This window comes from Wyeomyia smithii, chromosome 2 (assembly GCF_029784165.1).
Source record: "Wyeomyia smithii strain HCP4-BCI-WySm-NY-G18 chromosome 2, ASM2978416v1, whole genome shotgun sequence".
Lineage (NCBI taxonomy): Eukaryota > Metazoa > Arthropoda > Insecta > Diptera > Culicidae > Wyeomyia > Wyeomyia smithii.
This window is the reverse complement of record NC_073695.1, coordinates 134170861-134192001: the sequence shown is the minus strand read 5'-3', so window position 1 is coordinate 134192001 and position 21141 is coordinate 134170861. Positions and strand designations below refer to the sequence as shown.

At 39.2% G+C, this 21141-nt stretch overlaps 1 protein-coding gene across 11 annotated transcripts in view; it reads left to right on the top strand.

Moving 5' to 3' along the window:
* The window catches only part of LOC129724161 (protein vav), an 874164-nt gene that overhangs the window by 12679 nt on the left and 840344 nt on the right, over positions 1 to 21141 (top strand). For all 11 annotated transcript variants that reach the window (XR_008727880.1, XM_055678825.1, XM_055678820.1 and 8 more), the window contains exons 2-3: positions 5359 to 5537; positions 5595 to 5669. Coding sequence is in view for 10 of the 11 variants with exons in the window: in XM_055678825.1 (XP_055534800.1) it covers positions 5359 to 5537; positions 5595 to 5669 (254 nt within the window). In the remaining variant the exon portion in view is untranslated. The remainder of the gene's footprint in view (positions 1 to 5358; positions 5538 to 5594; positions 5670 to 21141) is intronic.

Below are 21141 nucleotides of genomic sequence, written 5' to 3'. Positions count from 1 at the left end.
AGTCTTGCAAGTTCATCGGCTCTTTCGTTCCCATCTATTCCACAGTGACCAGGAACCCAGTATAAGTCTACTTGATTTTTACAACCGAGTGTTTGGAGTGATTGAACACACTCCCAAACTAGTTTTGTTGTGCATGTCGCAGACTTCAAAGCCTTCAACGCTGCTTGACTGTCGGACATCATGCAAATGTTTGAGTGTCTGTATTTCCTGCGTAGGCATATTTCAGAACATTCTAGTATTGCTTGGACTTCAGCTTGGAAGACAGTTGGCCATTGGCCCATTGGAACTGACAGATCTATTCCTGGGCCAGTTACTCCTGCTCCCACTCGATTGTTCATTTTTGAACCATCTGTGTAGAAAATGATTGATCCTGGGCGGAGATCAGGACCACCGCGTTCCCAAACATCACGCTCAGGTTTAAACATTCGAAATCGTCTTTCAAAACTGTATCTTTTTTCAATCCGGTCTTCATTGTTGATCACTAGGGGATTGATACGAATAGTTTTTAGAATACCTAGATGACCCGTTAAATCACCCTCAAAGAGCTTTAATGATCTTTTGATCCGTAAGGCACTCTTTTCGGCTTCTAATTGTATGAATTGATGCAGTGGAAGCATAAACAGTAGAGCTTCCAATGCCTTGGTGGGTGTGCTTCTCATTGCACCCGTTATTGAAAGAGTGGCTAGCCGTTGAAGTTTTTCCAACTTATCTTGAGCACCTTTCTCCCTTGTTTTTGTCCACCAGACTAGTGAAGCATAGGTAATTCTGGGTCTCACAATAGCCGAATAAATCCAATGGATCATTTTCGGTTTGAGTCCCCATTGTTTACCAAAAGTTTTATTACATATCCATAGAGTATTTGTAGCTTTTTTTATTGCCTGCTCTAGATGTGTATTCCAGTTAAGTTTTTTGTCAAGAGTTACTCCAAGGTATTTGACGTTATTTGAGAGTTTAAGAAGCTCACATTTTAGCCTAATATCATTAAGCATAGTTTTTTTTCTACGTGTAAATGGGACGATAGTGGTTTTTGAAGGATTTACATTAAGCCTTCCCTATCGCACCACGAGGAAATAATGTTTAAGGCAATTTGCATTCGGTTTGCGATGATATCATCATACTTGCCACGAACAATAATGACAATATCATCAGCAAATCCAACTACTTCAAAGCCTTCTTCCATCAATATTTTTAGAAGATCATCAACTAATAATGAACACAGCAGAGGAGATATCACCCCTCCTTGTGGGCACCCTTTTATAGCTGTTACACTTATATTAGAGCTACCAAGGCTTGCTGCTATTTCTCTTTTTGATGACATCTCGCTTATCCAATGAACAATGCAATTGTCAAAACCACGTTTCTCCATTGCAGCAGTCATTGAGTCATGAGACGAGTTATCAAATGCCCCTCCAATATCAAGGAACGCCGCAAGGGAAATTTCTTTTGCAGCAAAAGATTTTTCTAGTTTTCTAACTATAGTATGGAGTGCAGTTACCGACGATTTTCCCTCCTGGTAAGCAAATTGATATTTACTAAAAGGAGTTTTAGAAAGGTATGATGATTTGATGTGCTCACCGATTATTTTTTCCATTGTTTTGAGAACGACTGACGATAAGCTAATTGGCCTAAAGGATTTTGGCAGAGATTTGTTCCTTTTGTTGGCCTTAGGGGTAAAAATAACCCGTACTTGTCGCCACGCTCCCGGAATATAGCCTAGAATTAAGCTGGATTGAAAGAGTTATGTTAGAATGGGCATCAGAACTGTTTTACCCTTCTGTAGTAGTACCGGATAGATTCCGTCTCTACCAGGTGACTTGAAGGGTTCAAAGGAGTCTATTGCACATTCAACTCTACTTTCGGTAAAAATTTGGTTGGCCAAAGTAATTGCATCATCCCTAGTTCTTTCTAGCCCAGTCATCGTATTCACTGTTTCGTGAATTTCTGTCCTGGCTATAAGATTTCCTGTACTTGATACAGATGTACTTTGGTCTTCTAATAATAGACCCAGGAAAGTGTGTTTTCATCATTAACTCTAATATTTCTTTAGCAGAGCTAGTACAAGAACCATCTTCTTTTCTTAGAGTACCCAACTCATTTGAGTGATCTTTCGAAAGGATTTTTTGCAGCCTGGCGGCTGTTGGAGTATTTTTAATGTTTTCACTTGTGTGAATCCTTTTTTAACTTCTTATTTCTTTATTATAGGCGGTGAGGGATTGCTTGTATTCGTCCCACTGTTGGGTTCGTTTAGCCCGGTTGAAGAGTTTCCGAGTTTTTTTCCGAAGTTTTTGTAGAGATTGATTCCACCAAAGTACTTCTCTATTTGTAGAGCGTATCTTCGCAGGGCAGCAATCAAGGTAAGACTGTTGGATCACATTTGAGAGATATTTGGAACTTTCTTCCAACTCTCTGTATGATTTGGAACATCCTTCGAAGCTGTTCAAAGCTACCATTAGCTTTGAATTATAAAGCTCCCAGTTTGTTTTTCTGGGGTCCCTGGGGTCCCCCCTCCATTCTGTTACTCCTTGTTCATATTCTTCATTTGATACCCAACTAAATGACATTTTTGATGAATTTTTATCATTTTTCTGATTAGACCAATCATACAATTCTTTGCGCTTGTAATGGGATGATCATGTTCTTTAGCTAAACTTGCATTTCCTGCCATTCGTTTTAATATGCCACCAATTGCATCACATGGGCCTTTTACATGAGAAGTCGCAAAAAATTGCCACTCTACATCGACGTTATATTTTGTTTTGAACTTGCAAAGTTTTTTCTATTTTTATATTGTGAGGCAGCTCCAGCAGACATTATTATCGCTTTTTTCGTATTTATATACGAAAACAGATATTATAGGTAACCCAGTTGGTTGGTTGCGTACTTTACAAACAGTTATTATTAGTAAACAAGTAGGTAGTGTTGTACGACAAACATATTTTTTTATAAAACATTCGGCAAGGGGGAACGTGTAGGTAGGCTAAGGTTTAGCGCTTGAGTTATTTATCCAATCGTTTTGTTGTCAAAGAATGCATTGTATATTTTTGATCAAGCATTCCAATGAACGAATGGTTTTTTGCTGGAGAACCATGGACAAATTAAGAAAAAGTGAATCTAGAAAATCTATAACGAGCGTCTTAGCAGAGTGATTGAGATCAATCAAAGAAATAGTTATCGGTTTCCGTTATACTCTACTAAATTTTTTGGAAATAAATATTGAAATTCAGTCCGCAAATATATATTTCGACTGTGACGTACAGTCTTCCTCAGTGCTTATGTGGACTGGTAAAGAGCAAAGCGTAAATCCTGTTTTTTTTTATTTGTAGTAGGTAAAAATGAAAATTTAGCACCCTTAATTGGCCCACTTCGTTTAAAATTTAGAAAATTTGGGATGGATATTGTCTACACTAGTAAAAATACCCAACTCAAAACAAAATTAGGGTCTACCAAAGACCCTATTGATACCCTGAACAAAGCTGGAATTTATAAAATTGCATGCAGTCACTGTGACATGGTTTACATTGGACAAACTAAACGTAACCTAGGGATACGTTTCAAAGAACATTTCGCAGAAGTGACCAAAGCAAGTAAAGTTTCAACAAATGCCCCACCACACCATTTCAAATCGAAAGTGACTGAACATATTTTTAACGAGGAACATCCACTAACTTCGGATAACATTCACCTCCTCCGCCCCGTTAATAATATATGGAAATTAGACGTAGCTGGAAGTTTAGAAATTTATAAACAACACTCATGCACGCTTCTCAATAAAGACGCAGGTAATCACCCATCATGGCTATTCAATCTGCTTCCCAAAAACCCCAGACATGGTACGGTAAACAATCGACCGCATAATTCCCTACCTAACTCCAATTAAGGGTGCTAAATTTTCATTTTTACCTACTACAAATAAAAAAAAACAGGATTTACGCTTTGCTCTTTACCAGTCCACATAAGCACTGAGGAAGACTGTACGTCACAGTTGAAATATATATTTGCGGACTGAATTTCAATATTTATTTCCAAAAAATTTAGTATAGAGTATAACGGAAACCGATAACTATTTCTTTGATTGATCAGAAAAAGTGTATTTTCCGAAATATTAATAATTTTTCGAGCTTAAATTTAAAATAACTCTAAAACCGATGCCTTTAGAATGTTTACTACCAAGAGCTTTTTGATTCAAAATGACTCTCTGCATCTTTTAAAACCATCAGAATACAAATATTTTGAAAAATGTTTAAATTAGAATTTTTATAAAAAAATTAATCTACCATAAAAAAATTATTTTTCATTTCTCCATCCTGGACTTTTTTCAAAAAGTTGCGTATTACCGTCAAGTTTCTTTAAAAAAAATCATCTCTTATTTTTAAATTGAAATTTAATGTTTATTTTTAATTTATTTTGGTCAAAAAAAATTTTTTTTATACAGTGTATATTTTTTTTATGGTGCATTTCTAATTCCCTACAACTCATTCTCAGACAGTTTTTCTATACAACCAACGGTTTCTGGGCTACAATGCTTCGAATAAAACCTATGCCAAAAGGCATACGCCCTTTTAGAATGTAACTCATGGGTGTAAAAAAATTCTCCATCTCTGTGAAAAATGCTCAGTTTGCTAAGCCAAATACGTGTGCAAAGTTTCATTCAAATCAAAAATGGTCGATATTCGACCATAGGTCATTTGGCGCGATCTTGCTCATTTGTCACATTGGCGCAACGCGTAAAAGCATTGTAAAACTTTAACATCGTTTTTCTCGTTTGCATGATTTGGAACATGGGACAAATATGCGTAGAACGGCAGTATACGACATTGCTGCTTTAGATAAGTTATATTTAAAATTGAAAAAAATTTTTTTTTATGATTCGATTATATACAATTTTATATATAATCGAATCATATATAATCGAGTCTGTATATAATCGAGACCGACCTGTATCTCAATAAGATTAGATAATAGGTTTCTAGTGTCTTTAGCAAAATTTCTGACATGTTGTTGTTGAGAACTTTGCCAAAGACGGTGCCAGCAATATTGATTTTTCGAGAAAATACTTATTTTATTTCACTTGGGGATTAATCACAGATCTATTAATGCAAAAAGAAGACCACCTTTTTTCATTTCCTGACCACAGTGCATCGTCTCAGTAGTTTAATTGGATGAAACAACATGCCGGAGTCAAGAAGATTGCGGGTTCCAGTTTCGTCTGAATGCGGGATGCGGTATATTTCACCAAGTCTGTATCATATTATCAATTTGCTTCTGTTACACTTTCCTAACTATATAATACACTGTCTGCTTTAGTGAGCTCATCCTGTTATTTTCTTTTTGTGTAAAATTCAACTTTCCTTTTTTCAGTTTTTATGCATCCAAAACATTAAGCTGTTTTTGGATATCTGTAAAACAAATTTTGGCCTGAAAGATGCGGATTTATTTGAGCCAACCATGCTCTATGATCTAACAAATTTTCATAGGGTTTTACTGACTTTATCAAAATTGTCACAAAGTCGGAAGGCTCATACTGCACATAACATAGAGTAAGTAATTTGAGTAAAATTGGTAATGTATGTTTAATTAAAATTGAATTGTTTCAGCGGATTTAATTCACAAGTGTTGCAAACTGATATAAGTAGCTCTGATGAGGACATATATAAAACCTTGCATGTAACGTAAGTATTTCGAAATGTTTTACCATGAATTTTTGATTCCTTGATAATATTGGTGTTGATGGTAGTAGTTTAGATGCATGAAAAGTATTGGAATTATCTTAGGATGGTGTTAGCATTGGGAACCGCCTGTGTATTCAGACAAAATACTCGTAATGTATTGGGTGAAAATTAAACAATAGTACATTGTAACTGACTTTTGCTTTACAGTCTGTACCGGGAAAGCTCAGTGGCAAGAGACCCTGTGACTGCGGTCCCAGGATCGGCTTTCTACTGGGTAATCAGCGGGGCTTCGCGATCAACTTTGCAGGATACTTTCACCTTACTATTCGGGCTATTGTGATTTGATGATTTGTATTAAAAAGCAATTTATTATGGAAGAAAACTAATGTATTAAAAGGACGATTGATCGCGTGAATGAGTTAAATATCTTGGAGTAATCATTGATGACAAGTTAACTTTCAAGTCTCACATTGACAACGTCATCAGAAAAATGGCTAAAAAATACGGTATTCTGTGCCGTTTAAAAAATGAATTGACTGTTAGTAGTAAAATTTTGTTGTATAAGTCAATCATTTCACCACATATAGACTTTTGCTCATCCATCTTATTCCTTGCAAATAATACACAAATATTGAGATTACAGCGGTTACAAAATAAAGTAATGCGATTGATATTAAGATGTAATAGATACACTTCCTCGAGTTTCATGCTGGACGCGTTGCAATGGCTTTCTGTGAAGCAACGAGTATATTTTTTGACAATGGTGTTCCTTTATAAAATTTTTAATAATATGCTGCCTCGATATTTGTGTGATCGAATTGTTAGGGGAAGTGATTTTCATAGGTACAACACTAGAAACGCGGAAGACGCTAGAACACCACACTTTTTATTTAGTAGATCACATTACTCTCTGTTGTATAAAGGAATTAACTTTTTCAATTCGATGCCCAGACAAGTGAAACGTGCAGCAACAATGGCGGAGTTTAACAGGCTTTGTATTTCACACATAAAATCTGTTTTGTAGACAGATTTCAACGAATTTTTTGTTTATTAATAAAGAAGATTGTAATATTTAAGTATATTTTTTTTCAAATTTATCTGGTACACTAAGTTATTATGTTCATTGATGATAATGGATTTTTGTTTGAATATAGCTAATAATATTAAATAGTAGAGTTAAAAAAAATGAGTTGACTACACATGTTTGAGCCACGCGCGCGGAGACTGACATAGACAATCTGGATACTGAGTACATCAGGGTTAAACCCCTGAAATTGAAACAAAAGGCATATCGGGTTGATAAGTTGCTTGTTTGGTTTGTAATATTATATTTATTTTCATTAAGATTTTTAATATTTATCTGTTTTCACGATTTAGAACAAAGGGTTGGGAGAAAAAACTGAAAAGGCTTGGGTTTGCCTGTGGACTGTATAGCTCGTTATCGAGAACTATAGTATCATAGGATCTCTCTCGTAGTTTTGGATCGTTATCCAGAACCAATTCTGATTAGTTAAAGCTCCTAAATGTTAGGTTCGATTCCTAACCAAATCCAGATAATTTTCGGGTTGGAAACGTTTTGGATGAGCCTTGGATCAATGATGTTATTGGAAAATCGTTTTTTTTTTTTAATTTTCAATTTATTGGTATTCTTTTGAAGGGTTACTAAGTCTGTATTAATAACCAGTCCGTTATTTGTTTGCCTACTGGTTACATTGTATGGCTTTAAATAATATCTTTCTTAGATAAATCGACCAGCTCAAACCGATGTAGGGGTATGAGGTGGGACCATCATCATCATCATCATCATCATCATCAACTTCTTTTTGACGGGAATATTAGGTATTTTATTACTATTTTTATTGTGAGTGTGTATGTGTGTGGGTGTGGGTTGGTGATCAGTACGTACCGCTGCTGCTGGCTGACGCTGCTGCTGGGGAGTACTGCTCGGTGTGGGCGACGCTGCTGTGGCGTGATGCTCTGCTTCGTTGCTGCTGCGGGTTGACGCGGCTGTTGTTTTCGACTGATGGGGAGCGGGTGGTTGTACAACTTAAACGCTGGCTGCTGGCTCTTTCTGGTCTTCCCTCGTTGACGGAGATCGACAGGCCCAGGACGATACCGTAGTGACCGTGCCGAGAGGAGTAAGTCCTCCTTTGCGGTGATGGCTCTAAGCCAGAGGACTGTCGCTGGTCCTTTACGGGTTAGACGTAGCGTGCATCCAGGGCTCGCTAGGCCGGTCGTGTGCTGATTTAGCCGTATGCCACGGTCTAAAATACGTTAACTTGGTCGACTACGGGCCGCAACAACTCCTGTTGTCACTGACAACTCGTACAAAAAAAACTTCTACTTTGCGAATTTATGACGTTGAGCACACGACTACCAGATACTTTCTGCCTATGGCTGGCTTCTTGGATCACCAAGATAGCTTTTCGCGCGGTTTTCTTGCCCAACATTTTTCGGTGGCTGCACAATATTTCGCGCCTTGGTCAATTTGACACCCATCCGTATAACAGGTAAGTGGTCCCCGTGGTTCTGTGGTTAGCGATGTCGGTCGGCTAGCTCTCCCACACGGTTGTGATATCGGGTTCGATTCCCGATCAGGTCGAGGAATTTTTCGAACTGGAAATTTTCTCGACTCAGCACTGGGGCACGGTGTATCGTTGTACTTATCCTACAACATGCAAAATGTGCCGAAAACAATATCGATAACGAATTCTCTCAACTAGTTGATCGAGACCGCATTAGCCCCCCAGGCTAGCGTGCGATATTGTTGTTCCGTATAACAGGTTTCCTCCCCCTCAACCTATCTGTCATACTGGATGGGTGCTGTCTATTTTACCACCCACTTGTACCCACTGTGTGACGTGTATTTTGTACCAGTGTGTTAACAATTTATATATATTTTTACTTTTTTTTACGACTAACCCTACTAATCTATTTTAACAAATAATATTAACATACATGTATATTTAACTAACCCTACTTATTATTAGCCTAAAATGGAAACGTGAAAGTATTACAAAACATGCACAAACAAAAATCAAATAGGATTCTGTAACCTACGGTTACAACATCAATCTGTTCTTTATCGTTTTCTCTGTCAGAACTTGTTTTCAGATTGTAAAACTATGTTAGTAAACTTTAACAATAATCGATTAAAGTTACCAATCGAGGGACACTATTCCAATCACCCCGAACCTATTTTAAGCAGTTTCCATCTGTTTCGCAGCCGTTTTTTTGCAGCACCCGAAGTGGCTCCTGAATGGCTGCAATATAGGTCGATTTGTTTCAAATGATATTTGTTCACAGATTTCTTTGTAATTAACGGTATTTCTTATGTTCGTAAGACAGATATACAATCAAAGTTTTCGTTTCTATCATTGATTCGTCAATCGTCAACCAAGTTGGACGTGTTTGTTGTTAGCTCCTATCCACGCGCGAATTGAATTCAAATTATTGTTTTTCGCTTAGTTTTCATTTTGCTTGTTGTGTTTTTGTGCTGGTAAAAATGAATCGAATTTGCGAAGTCTGCGCGAAAGACTCCGGTGCCGAAGTGTTTTGGTCGTGTGTTGGAGGGTGTAATAGAAAATTCCATGCCTCCTGTGTCGGAGTATCGTGCCCCCCCGAAGTAGTTGCTAAAAGCAGAAGTTCTCTGCGTATCGTTAAAAAAGACAAACAAGATAAACCAGCCGTAGATCCAACTGCATTTCTGCTACCGTGCTGCGATTCCTGCCAACTTTTAGTAACCGCATCGTTTGAATTCAACACATTGACCAAACAGCAGAACAAGCTGACAAAATTGATTGATGAAAATACAGAGGTGATCCATCGACTTATGACCCAACTCGAACAACCGAGCACAATTCCAGAAGCTCTAGAGGGTATCGACAAGTCACTTATACAAATAAACCAAGTGCTAACGCCAAACATCAAAGCCAACAGTGTGGCTGGTGTTATGCCTACACTTAAAAATCACCTGAGCTCGTTAACATTGCTTTTTTGGAATTCAAGAACGAACTTCGGAACGAATTAACGGAATCGCTGACCAGCATAAATAACGAACTTTCTCAGTTAGGACAGCTGTTTGTAGAAACAGCAACCAGCTGGTGGTTTGTATTACCAATCCGTTAGAGATAAACACTGTAGATGAGCTTAAAACTCTGTCATCCTGCATCGAAGAACTAAGAACTAAGTCAGCGAGTGTTGCCGCTCCCCCAATAGCTTCACCTGTTTCACTTCCAAGTTTGGCAACAGAACTTAATTTGGATAATGCCAATAATTCAGGATGGCGGTTTCTAGGTTCAAAAAAAGTTTGGAAAGCGGATTGGACAGATTATGATGAACGTAAAAGGCGTCGTTTGGTACAGTTGAAGAATGCGGATGCAGCCAGAAGAAGGAGGAATCGACGACAACAGGTTTACAACAACAATACTAACAACAACAACCGCAATGGTAACAATTACAACAACCGCAACAATAACAACCACCTGAACAACAATGACAATTACAATCGCAACAATAACATCTACAACAACCGCAGCAATAACAACCACCAGAACCGCAACAATAACAACTACAATCGCAACAATAACATCTACAACAACCGCAGCAATAACAACCACCAGAACCGCAACAATAACAACTTCAATCGCAACTATAACAACTTCAATCGCATTAATAACATCCACAACAACCGCAACATTAACAACCTACTACAACCGCAACATTAACAACCTACTACTACAACCAACTACCACCAGACCGTGTGCTTCTTGCTGCAGCGAAGAATAAATTTTCTCGACCCCCACACAATCTCCCGCATACCTCTTTTCAACGAGACGAAGTACTTAATCCGTACCCAGCGAATAATGAGTCACGATCATCTTCCATGCCTACCGTTTCAACGCGCCCGCTCAACTTAACGACTCCCGCGACCTCTTCAGCTGTATCGTGTCCTTACCATTTGGCTGGCAGCCACAACTATAACAATAACAATAATTTTAGATCAACAAGTTTCCCGTGTGATGGATGTTATTGTAATCATTCGTGTTTTCAAAATCAGTGACGCTCAGAGAAAGAAAAAACAACGCCAGTAGTCAATGAAGTTTTGATTTATGCTCAGAATTTCAACAGGATGCGCAGTGCACTCAAAAGTTTTCAACAGTTCCTTTAATGTGTTCAGGAGCGATCGTGATTTATCTCTATCTGATAAGAAATCAGGTGGAGGAGTGCTTGTGGCTGTTGGGGTTCAGTAGATTCTGAGCAAATCATAACCCAGAAACATGCCGAATTTGAAGATGTCTGGGTTAAAGTTCTGTTGAAGGATGAAATCCATATATTCGTATCTGTTTACTTTCCACCCCACTTTGCCAAACAGCAATCATATGAACAATTTTTAAGGACTGTAGAATTAGTGAATGATGAGTCCAACACTAACTCAAAAATTCGTATATATGGAGATTTCAATCAAAATGATGCTGATTTTATTGTAAATTATGATAATGAATCGCTTTTACTTCCTGTAGTAGGAGAAAACGAAACTCTGCAATTTATTTTTGACGGATTTAGTCAATTGGGATTAAATCAGGTAAACTCAATCCGGAATGAGCAAAACTGTTTTTTAGACTTTTTATTCACCAATTGCACGGAAGATTTTAGTGCTGACAAAGCAGAATATCCCCTATGGAATGAAAAATTTCATACTGCAATTGAGTACTCGCTAATGATTGATACCGAGAGATCACGACCCTCTGATCATGAGCCTGAATATAAATACGACTTCACTAAAACAAATTTTGAACTAATCAATCGTAAATTATCTGACATCGATTGGCAATCACTTCTAAAAATGAAATAGATATGAACAAAGCGGTTGATAATTTTTGTATCATCACTGTATGGTGTTATAGACTCAACTGTACCAAAATCAAAAAAGAAAACGGTTAGCTCAAAAGATCCCATTTGGTTCACCAGAGAAATAAAAAATTTAAAGAATAGGAAACAAAAAGCTCATAAAACTTACAAAAAACTTAAAGACCAAGGAAATTTGGACGTATATTTGAACATATGTGATGAACTGAATACTAAAATATCTATTGCGTAGGAGAACTACAACACAAGGGTGGAAAATAACATTAAATCAGACCCAAAACAGTTTTTTAAATTTGCAAACGATAAAATGAAGTCTAATAACTTCCCATCTCGCATGCAATATGAAGACTTTGCCTTTGACTCAAAGCAAATCTGCAACAAGTTCGCGAGTTTTTTTCAAACCGTTTATAAAAATAGCGACGAAGTCAGAGACTTTGAGTATTTCTCGCACTTGCATGAACAAATAAATAACGTATCTATTAAGCAAATCTGAGATCTGACATCAAAAATTATCGTGGCATTGCAATAATATCGTGTATCCCCAAACTTTTTGAAGCTATCGTAAACCAAAAAATATTTATTCAGGTAAAGAACCGCACAACGTGTAACCAACATGGTTTTTACAAAGGAAGGTCTATGGCTACCAACTTACTTGAATTTGTTGATTTCTCTCTTGCGTCTATGGACAGAGGCAACTTCGTGGAAACTCTATACACGGATTTTAGTAAAGCTTTTGACAGAGTAGATATTTCCATGCTAATGTTCAAATTAAAAAAAACTGGGATTTGAGTCAGGCCTACTTAGATGGATTGAATCTTATCTGACAAATAGGACACAAACGGTCAGGTTCAAAGGACACCTTTCTGTACCAGTAAAAGTGACATCTTGAGTTCCACAAGGCTTCCATTTAGGCCCTTTGCTCTTCATTTTATTTGTTAATGACATTACCCTTTTGTTGAATCGTCTCAAAGTATTGATATATACCGATGACATGAAATTGTACATGGAAATAAAACACAAACCAGACATCCAACAATTCCAACAAGTGGTTAACATTTTCTATATTTGATGTAAAAAAAGTCTTCTTGATCTCAACGTAAAAAAATGTAATATTATATCCTACACAAGGAAAAGAAATCCTGAACATCCCAGTTGCACTCTTGGACATCAAGTTGTAGAAAGGTGTTATCAAATTAGAGATTTAGGAGTAATTATGGATTCTAAGTTAACATTCATTGATCACTACAATACGATCATCAATAGAGCCAACAGTATGCTAAGTTTTATAAAAAGGTCAGTTATCATTTCGTAGACCCGTACACTATAAAAACTCTCTTTGTTACATATGTTAGATCTATTTTAGAATACTGTAGTGTTGTTTGGTCGCTTTATCAAGACGTCCATTCCAATAGAATCGAATCCGTACAAAAACAGTTTTTGTTATATGCACTAAGAAAACTAGGTTGGAATTCATTTCCTCTCCCTTGTTAGGAATCGCGTTGCACGCTTTTTAATAGAGAAATCCTTGAAAAAAGAAGAGAAATTGCTTCCGTAACTCTTGTCAACGATTCAGTTTCACAACGCATAAGTTCGGAAAATTTGCTTGGAAAACTCAACTTTTATGCTCCTACACGCTCATTAAGAACGCGAAAAATTTTTGTATTAAATATTTTATAGAACAGAACATGCCATGGCCGGGCCAGTTAATAGTATGATGAGTCTTTTCAATAAATATTGTGAAGTTATTGATTTAACGATGTCACGAAATGCTCTTAGAAAAATATTGATCACTAGAATTACATAACTATATAATATAACTACATATAATTTAATATTTATTTTTAATCAGCAAACTTAACGTTAATAAAAACAAAACTCCAATTTCATAAACGAATCGAACATATATAAACAAAATCAAGTGTGTGTTTCATCAAATTTAATTACTCATATTTTTTACGTTGGTCTACGTCTTACTTCAATATCGTGGCATACTGTGAAAAGTGCAACAAAAAGGTGTCCTTTTAACTCTCTCTCTCTACCAGGGTTACTCTAGATCACCACCTTTCGAAATTTTTACCACTGCTACTCAAAATGCATGATTATATTCTTGAACAATATACTGATTGTACAATACTATATTTATGCATTTTGAAAAGAATTGGTAAATATTTCGGAAGGCTTTTTGCATCCAAACCTGTAGTGCTCTAGAGCTAACAATGGTAGAGAGATGGGGGGATTTGTTAGTAGCCTAAGTATTTATGATAAATATTAGTAAATAATGAGTATGTGTGTCCAATCACAAATGGTGACTTCTCAACACTGTTAGAAATTCGTAATTTTAATTATTAGAAATTGATTGCTTTCGCAATTAGAATTTATCATTCGTAGGGATTTAAACCTACTTGTCAAAAAGGGGAAGTTAACTTACAACTAACTTAATTGCTAACTTATTGGCTAAAAAGAGAGCTTATCGTAGCAATTTAGCATTGCAACGATTTTTGTCGAAATAGTTAATAATTTTATTCGACATAGCTTCTAATGTTTCAACACCAGTAAGTCTATGTAATTCGAGTGTACCAAACCAAGGAGGACGCTTTAAAATCATTTTCAGAATTTTATTCTGAATCCTTTGGAGCGTTTTCTTGCTTGTTGAACAGCAACTTGAGCAGATCGGTACAGCATAAAGCATTGCTGGTCTAAAAATTTGTTTGTAAATCAAAAGCTTGTTCTTTAAACAAAGTTTAGAATTCCTGTTAATGAGAGGATATAAACATCTGGTATATTTGATGCACTTGGCTTGTATACTCTCAATGTGCTCTTTGAAAATAAGTTTTTTATCGTCAATTAGTCCCAAGTACTTAACCTTGTCAGACCAACTTAAAATAACCCCATTCATCTTGACAACGTGATTATTGTTTGGCTTGAGGAAAAAAGCCCTAGTCTTATGGGGAAAAAATATTATTTGAGTTTTAGAAGCATTGGGAGAGATTTTCCACTTTTGCAAGTAGGAAGAAAAAATATCTAAACTTTTCTGCAATCGACTGCATATGACACGAAGATTTTTTCCTTTTACGGAAATGCTTGTGTCATCGCAGAACAATGACTTTGTTGTACAGGACTGGGCCCAAGACAGAACCTTGAGGCACACCTGCTCTGACAGGAAATCTATCAGATTTTGAATTCTGATAGACAACATGCAGTGTTCGATCAGTAAAATATTTTTTAAATTTTGATTAGGAAAATTGGAAAATTAAAAGTTTGCAATTTCGCAATCAAACCTTCATGCCAAACACTGTAAAATGTTTTTTCTATGTCTAAAGGAGCACCTTCAGTGGAATAACCTTCAGATTTGTTAGCTTGTATCATATTAGTAACTTTAAGCAATTGATGAGTAGTGAAATGCCCATGGCGAAATCCAAACTGTTCATCTGCAAAAATTGAATTTTTGTTGATGTGTGACATCATTTTGTTAAGAATAATTCTCTCAAACAGTTTACTTATTGAAGAAAGCAAACTGATTGGTTGATAACTTGAAACCTCAGCGGGATTCTTATCCGGCTTTAAAATTAGAGTTATTTTTGCGTTTTTCCATAATTTGGGAAAATATGCAATTTTGAAGCAGCTATTGAAAAATTTACTAAAAATTCCATTGTGCTCTCAAAGAGATGTTTGATTAATATGTTATAGATTCCATCGTCACTAGGTGCTTTCATATTTTTGAATTTTTTAATAACTGATTTAATTTCATGCGAGTTAGTTTCAATTATTTCTGCAGGTAAAAAATTCTGGGAAGAAATTAGATCAAATTGACGTATGACTTCATTTTCAATTGTACTCACAAAATTCAAATTTGAATTATGAACACTCTCAAACTGCTGAGCAAGTCTTTGAGCCTTTTGTTCGTTGGATACAAGAAAACGTGCACCATCTTTAAAACTGGAATAGGCTTTGAAGGTTTTTTAAGAATCTTCGACAGCTTCCAAAAGGGTTTTGAATATGGTTTCAATTTTTTAACTTTAGTCTCAAAATTTTGATTTCTCAGAAGAGCAAATCTATGTTTAATCTCTTTCTGTAAATCTTTATAAATAGTTTTAAAAACAGGGTCACGAACGTTGATATTGACGTCTGCGGACATTTTTCAAACGAATTAGAAGTTGAAGATTTTCGTCAATTATTGGTGAATCAAATTTCACTTGAGCCTTCGGAACAGAATAATTCCTGGCATCAATAATTGCACATTTCAGTGCTTCCAAAGCGGTATCAATATTCACTTCGTTTTGCAAATCTAGCTCATTATTGAAATTATTTTCAATATGAGTTTTATATCTTTCCCAATTAGCCTTGTTACGGACGTTAGCCGCACGCTCCACACAGGAGAGTGAGTTCTGGATCACCCCTAGTTGTAACGGCGAAACAGCATAGATGTCAGCGAGAGAAACGTCAGATGGCAAAAACGTGGTTTAGAACTGTCACATGCAGCATAAACCGACAGATCATTATTAAAGTGCCAGTAGCCATTGAAGCACACTGAAACCTTTTCTTATAAACCTCTTTAATTAGTTGAGCTAAATAGTAAATCTCCTTTATTAGTTAAATTAGTAGATTAATTATGGTGTTGGTTAGTAAAAATAGGTGAATTAGGTAAATATAAAGTCATGCAATTAATTGAAAATACATGCAGTTAGCTTACATACTAGGTTAAAACTTATACTTAATTATACATCCTACATCAATTAGTACGGCTGATTCATTAGTACGCGGAAATTGCAACATAAGACACCACGAACACTATAATTTAATAAAATTTGTTACGGATTAAAAGGGAAGAAAAACACGAAAATGTAAGACAGTAAATTTAAGTAACCAAAAATTGTTACTTACAAAGATAATACCTTACAGCTTTGAAGCTGCTATCAAGACGTCTTTCCTCTTCCCATACCGAACATTCTTCAAAGATTTTCCGGTGACGAGTCGAAATGGATCGACAGAACGGATGTACGAAGTGCAAGCGGCCGGATACAGCTGATAACGTAGTCGGATGCGATACCTGTGAAGCCTGGGTGCACTATGGATGTGCGGACGTGACGGATTCCATCGCTGACGTTGACCGTAGTTGCGACCAGTGCCTACAAGAGGAGTCCGTATACCGGCCTCAATCGTCGATCGGTCGTTCAACATCAAGTAAGCGGTCGGCTCGAATCGAGCTGAACCTGGAGCTGATAGAAGAGCAGAAGGCCCTGCAAATGCGAAGGGTTCTGGAGGAAGAAGCAGCGCAAGCTGCCACCAGGATAAAACTAGCTGAGGTAGAGGAAAAATTCTTGAGGAATAAGTATGAGCTGTTACTGGCGGAAGCGGAAAGTTTGGAGGATGGAACAAGTAGGAGATCGAGACTGAGCAGTCGAATTAGTCGGAAGAAGGTAGAGTCGTGGCTGGGCGACTCGGAAGTCGGCACAGCGCCACAAGCGAAAGTAGTGCCATCCAGTAGCATCGCATCAACGATCGATTCATCGGCAATAGTTCAACAGTCTTCAATTCCTGTTCCAGTCTCCTCTTACCCGACCACATCCAGTGTTGCTCTCGTGGTAGGTCGAGGGCCGGGATCCACCTCAACTTCGACCTCGGTGGACGGTTCCAAAAACGTCAACTGCTCCGTTGCAGCAGTCATTCCTCCGGTTTCAATTGTGGTGCCAGCGAGTGATGAATTTGTTTCGCATACCGCAATTACACTCGAAGTTTCCAAAAAACCTCCGGTAAGTCCATCGTTTTCGCTTAGGAGTAAGACTCGGATCGCGACGAGTTCCCCTACCGATTATCAATTTTCCGCCCCCATTGAATTGCAATCGCCCACCAGAGCAAAAAGTTAGCCAATATCCAGTTAAAGTTAGTAGAGCTAGAGTGATTCGTAGTAATCTTGTAAATGATAGTTTGCCGGTTATCTCCTCGAAGAACTATGGACACGCAAGTAGATCCAATCGCGATTTCACATTCCAAACTGCCGCCTCGGTTCCTAGTCAACAATGCACAATAAATAGCCTGTGGCAAAATCATCGCCAAAATAATGCCCCGCTGCGAGTTGCTAACCACCCAACAATGTCGTTTTCCAACGATGATCAAGGTTGTCTTGTGGGAGGGTATGCTGTGTATTCCCAGAATCCATTATCAGTACCGATGGGACTCACTCGATCAACGATTAGCGCAAACATGGATCAATAATAATATCATCAGTACAGGCTTCGATGGCAGGCAACCGGTTTTGCAAAAAGAGTTTGCCCCCAATGTGAGTGAATCGATATGTGTGAGCCATTCAGTGCCCCCTGTATCCAGCGTCGCCGCACCTTTCCTTGGGATTCCAACAGGCGTTTCCAGTTCGTTCAGTGGCATTCCACCGATTGGAAAACAACCGCCCCAACAGCAGCATTATCAACAACAGCAGGCCGCAGAATCAAATCGAAACGGGCCATCCAACGAACAGTTAGCAGCGAGACAGGTGATGCCACGGGAACTACCGAACTTCGGAGGGAATCCTCAAGACTGGCCGCTATTCTACAGTTCCTTTTGCAACACAACCGAGGCGTGTGGCTACACCGATGCGGAAAACCTGGTAAGACTACAGCGGTGTTTAAAGGGTAACGCGTTGGAAGCGGTGAAAAGCCGGTTGCTTATGCCGCAATCGGTGCCCTTCGTGATAGATACACTGCGTAGGTTGTTGTACGGCCGTCCGGAGATCCTGATACACTCTCTTCTCCAAAAGCTGCGATCGGTGCCCACTCCCAAAATGGACAACTTGCAATCTCAGATAAGCTTCGACCTGGCGACTTTTAGTGCAGTCATGTCCGAGCTGGTATTGATGGCTTCGGACGTTACGCTTCCAGTGGACACCCTGATTATAAACTCGAAAGCCGAGAAATCAAGTAGAGAGAAACCAAAATTATACATGCACGCGGGAGAACAGCAGAAGTCATCTTATGTCAGCGAAAAACCCTCGGCTTCAACGGAGCCGACCAAAAAGGTTTGTGTGTATTGTGATAATGAACAGCACGAGATCGCAAACTGCAAGCTGTTCAAGGCACTCGAAATTGACGGTAGATGAAAGGCAGTCAAACAGAAAAATCTTTGCAGAAGCTGTCTTGTCCCACATCGGAAGTGGCCCTGTCGTACAAAAAAAGAGTGCGGCATTAACGGATGCAGAATATTCCATCACAATCTTTTGCATTCACCAAACAGTTCGGGGAAAGGTACAGCAAATGCGAGCATCGCCGTGCACCAAAACCTACACCGTTCAACATCGTTCTCTTTGTTTTGGTATCTGCCGGTTACTATTCATGGTAACGATAAACACATCAACACGTTTGCGTTTTTAGACGACGGTTCGAATTCAACCCTGATGGAAAGCAGCATTGCGAAAGCTCTCGACATCAAGGGACCAACCGATGGCTTCTGTTTGAATTGGACAGGCAATATCTCGAGAGAGGAGAGAGAATCCCAGCGAGTAAGTGTGGTTATCTCCGGAGATGGTAAGAAGTTCAAGCTTAATAACGTGAGAACTGTGCAGCAGCTCCAGCTGCCAGCGCAGACGATGTGCTATAATGATCTGGCTCGTAAATATCGCCATCTGAACGGTCTACCAGTTCAAAGCTACACGAATGCAACTCCGGGGATCATCATCGGTATAGAGCATATTCGGTTGCTAACCGCGTTGCGGACACGAGAAGGAAGCGATAACGAACCGGTGGCGACAAAACGCGTTTAGGCTGGTGTATTTTCGGGAAAAACTGACGGTGAAAGCGTAGTGGAACAGTTGAATCTTCATCAAGCTGACGATGTTGATAATCGTGAACTACACCAGTGGATGAAGCAGTTTTTCGCAGTCGAGCAGTCCAGTATAGCGGTAAAACCGGAGGCAAAAGAAGACAAGCGAGCGCGGGAAATAATGAAAGCTACGATCCGGCGTGTCGAAGATGGCTTCGAAATGGAATTGTTGTGGAGGTACGACTACGTCTGCTTTCCGGATAGTTATCCGATGGCGCTACGCCGACTGCAGTCGCTGGAGAAACGGCTAAGTAAGGATCCTGTTCTCGAAGCAAGGGTGAGAGAGCAGATAATGCAGTACGAAGCCAAAGGATATGCCCACCGTATAACGCCAAGGGAACTCTAATCTACAGATTCGAGCAAGGTCTGGTACTTACCTCTCGGAGTAGTACAGAACCCAAAAAAAACGGACAAGTTGCGGCTAATCTGGGACGCTAAAGCCCGATCAGGGGGAATGTCGTTCAACGACGCGCTATTAAAGGGTCCAGATCTTTCAGTTGTTCTGACAGAAGTCTTGCTACGATTCAGACAGAGGAACATCGCTATGGTAGGCGACATTAAAGAAATGTTCCAACAGATTTGGATACGGCCAGCAGACCGGCAGGCACAGCTGTTTTTATATCGACTGCACCCAGATCAAAACCCTCAAATATACGTCATGGACGTGGCAACGTTCGGGGCAACCTGTGTTACAATTCACTTGCTTCTAGTTGCTTTTTACTTCCCAGCTTCGGGTCGTTACTTTGATCTCCTGTAGAAAATTCAATCGGGCGGACTTTCAACCCACCTCAACCGTTGGTCACTGAGCGAAATTCACAGATTATACACTAATACTGAGCGGAAACAAGTAGAAAAAACTCACAATTATTTTAACAAAGAACAGCTTGAAAATCACGAGACCATACAATAGTTTTATTAAGTTACTTTTCGCGGGAAGGGAGAGTTAGTAGGGATTTAATTTACTTGCGCATATCTTTTCACGATTGAACGTCCGTCGGGCACTCCGCTCGCTGGGGGTGTAGATGCTGATCGGGTGGCTGCTTCGTTGCCTTAGAGATGCGGTGGATTCTTTGGTCGGATCCGGTCTTCTGGCCAGCTGGGCGTTGTAGTATCGGACGCAGCGGCGTCGGTGGTCACCAGTGGGGCGTCACAAGCGTAGCACCGGCTTGTTGATTGCTGGATAATCGGCTGGCGGGTAACCCGGAGGGTGTCACTGTTGCACTCTTTTTTTTTTTTTTTTTTTTTTTTTTTAAAGGTGGCGGGGAAATCTGCAAACAGACACCTGAGAAGAGAACTCAGGGTGTGGGGATGAGACTAGGGGAGAGATGCTGGGGTAGTTACACTCCCCCAGACACCTACTTATCCCTGTCCCGACCCACTAAAACCCCTCCAGTCTCCAGCCCTGGTCTTCCCGGAACGACTGTTAAGTATTACGTCGGGAAGTGGCTTTTGTGCGTGATGCACCCTCTTTACTCTTATAACCTCCTAGCTAACTACCTGGAGACTGGTAATTAGCTACCACTGGCGTGTTGGTGGTTGACCCGCCACACACGTTGCAGCTCCAGAACAATCTGAGAGGCGGCCGCACAGACCGCGTTCCAGATGTCCGGGTCGTCGCACATCCTCCGGACTAGATTGTCCGGAGTAGTGCCAGGCCCGCTCACAGCCATCATGTTGCTCCGCGCTCTTACGAAACGGGGGCATACGAAGAAGACGTGCTCAGCAGTCTCCTCCTCCTCCACGCACTCGGGACACATGGGGGACACCGCGTGTCCGAACCTGTGCAGATATTGCC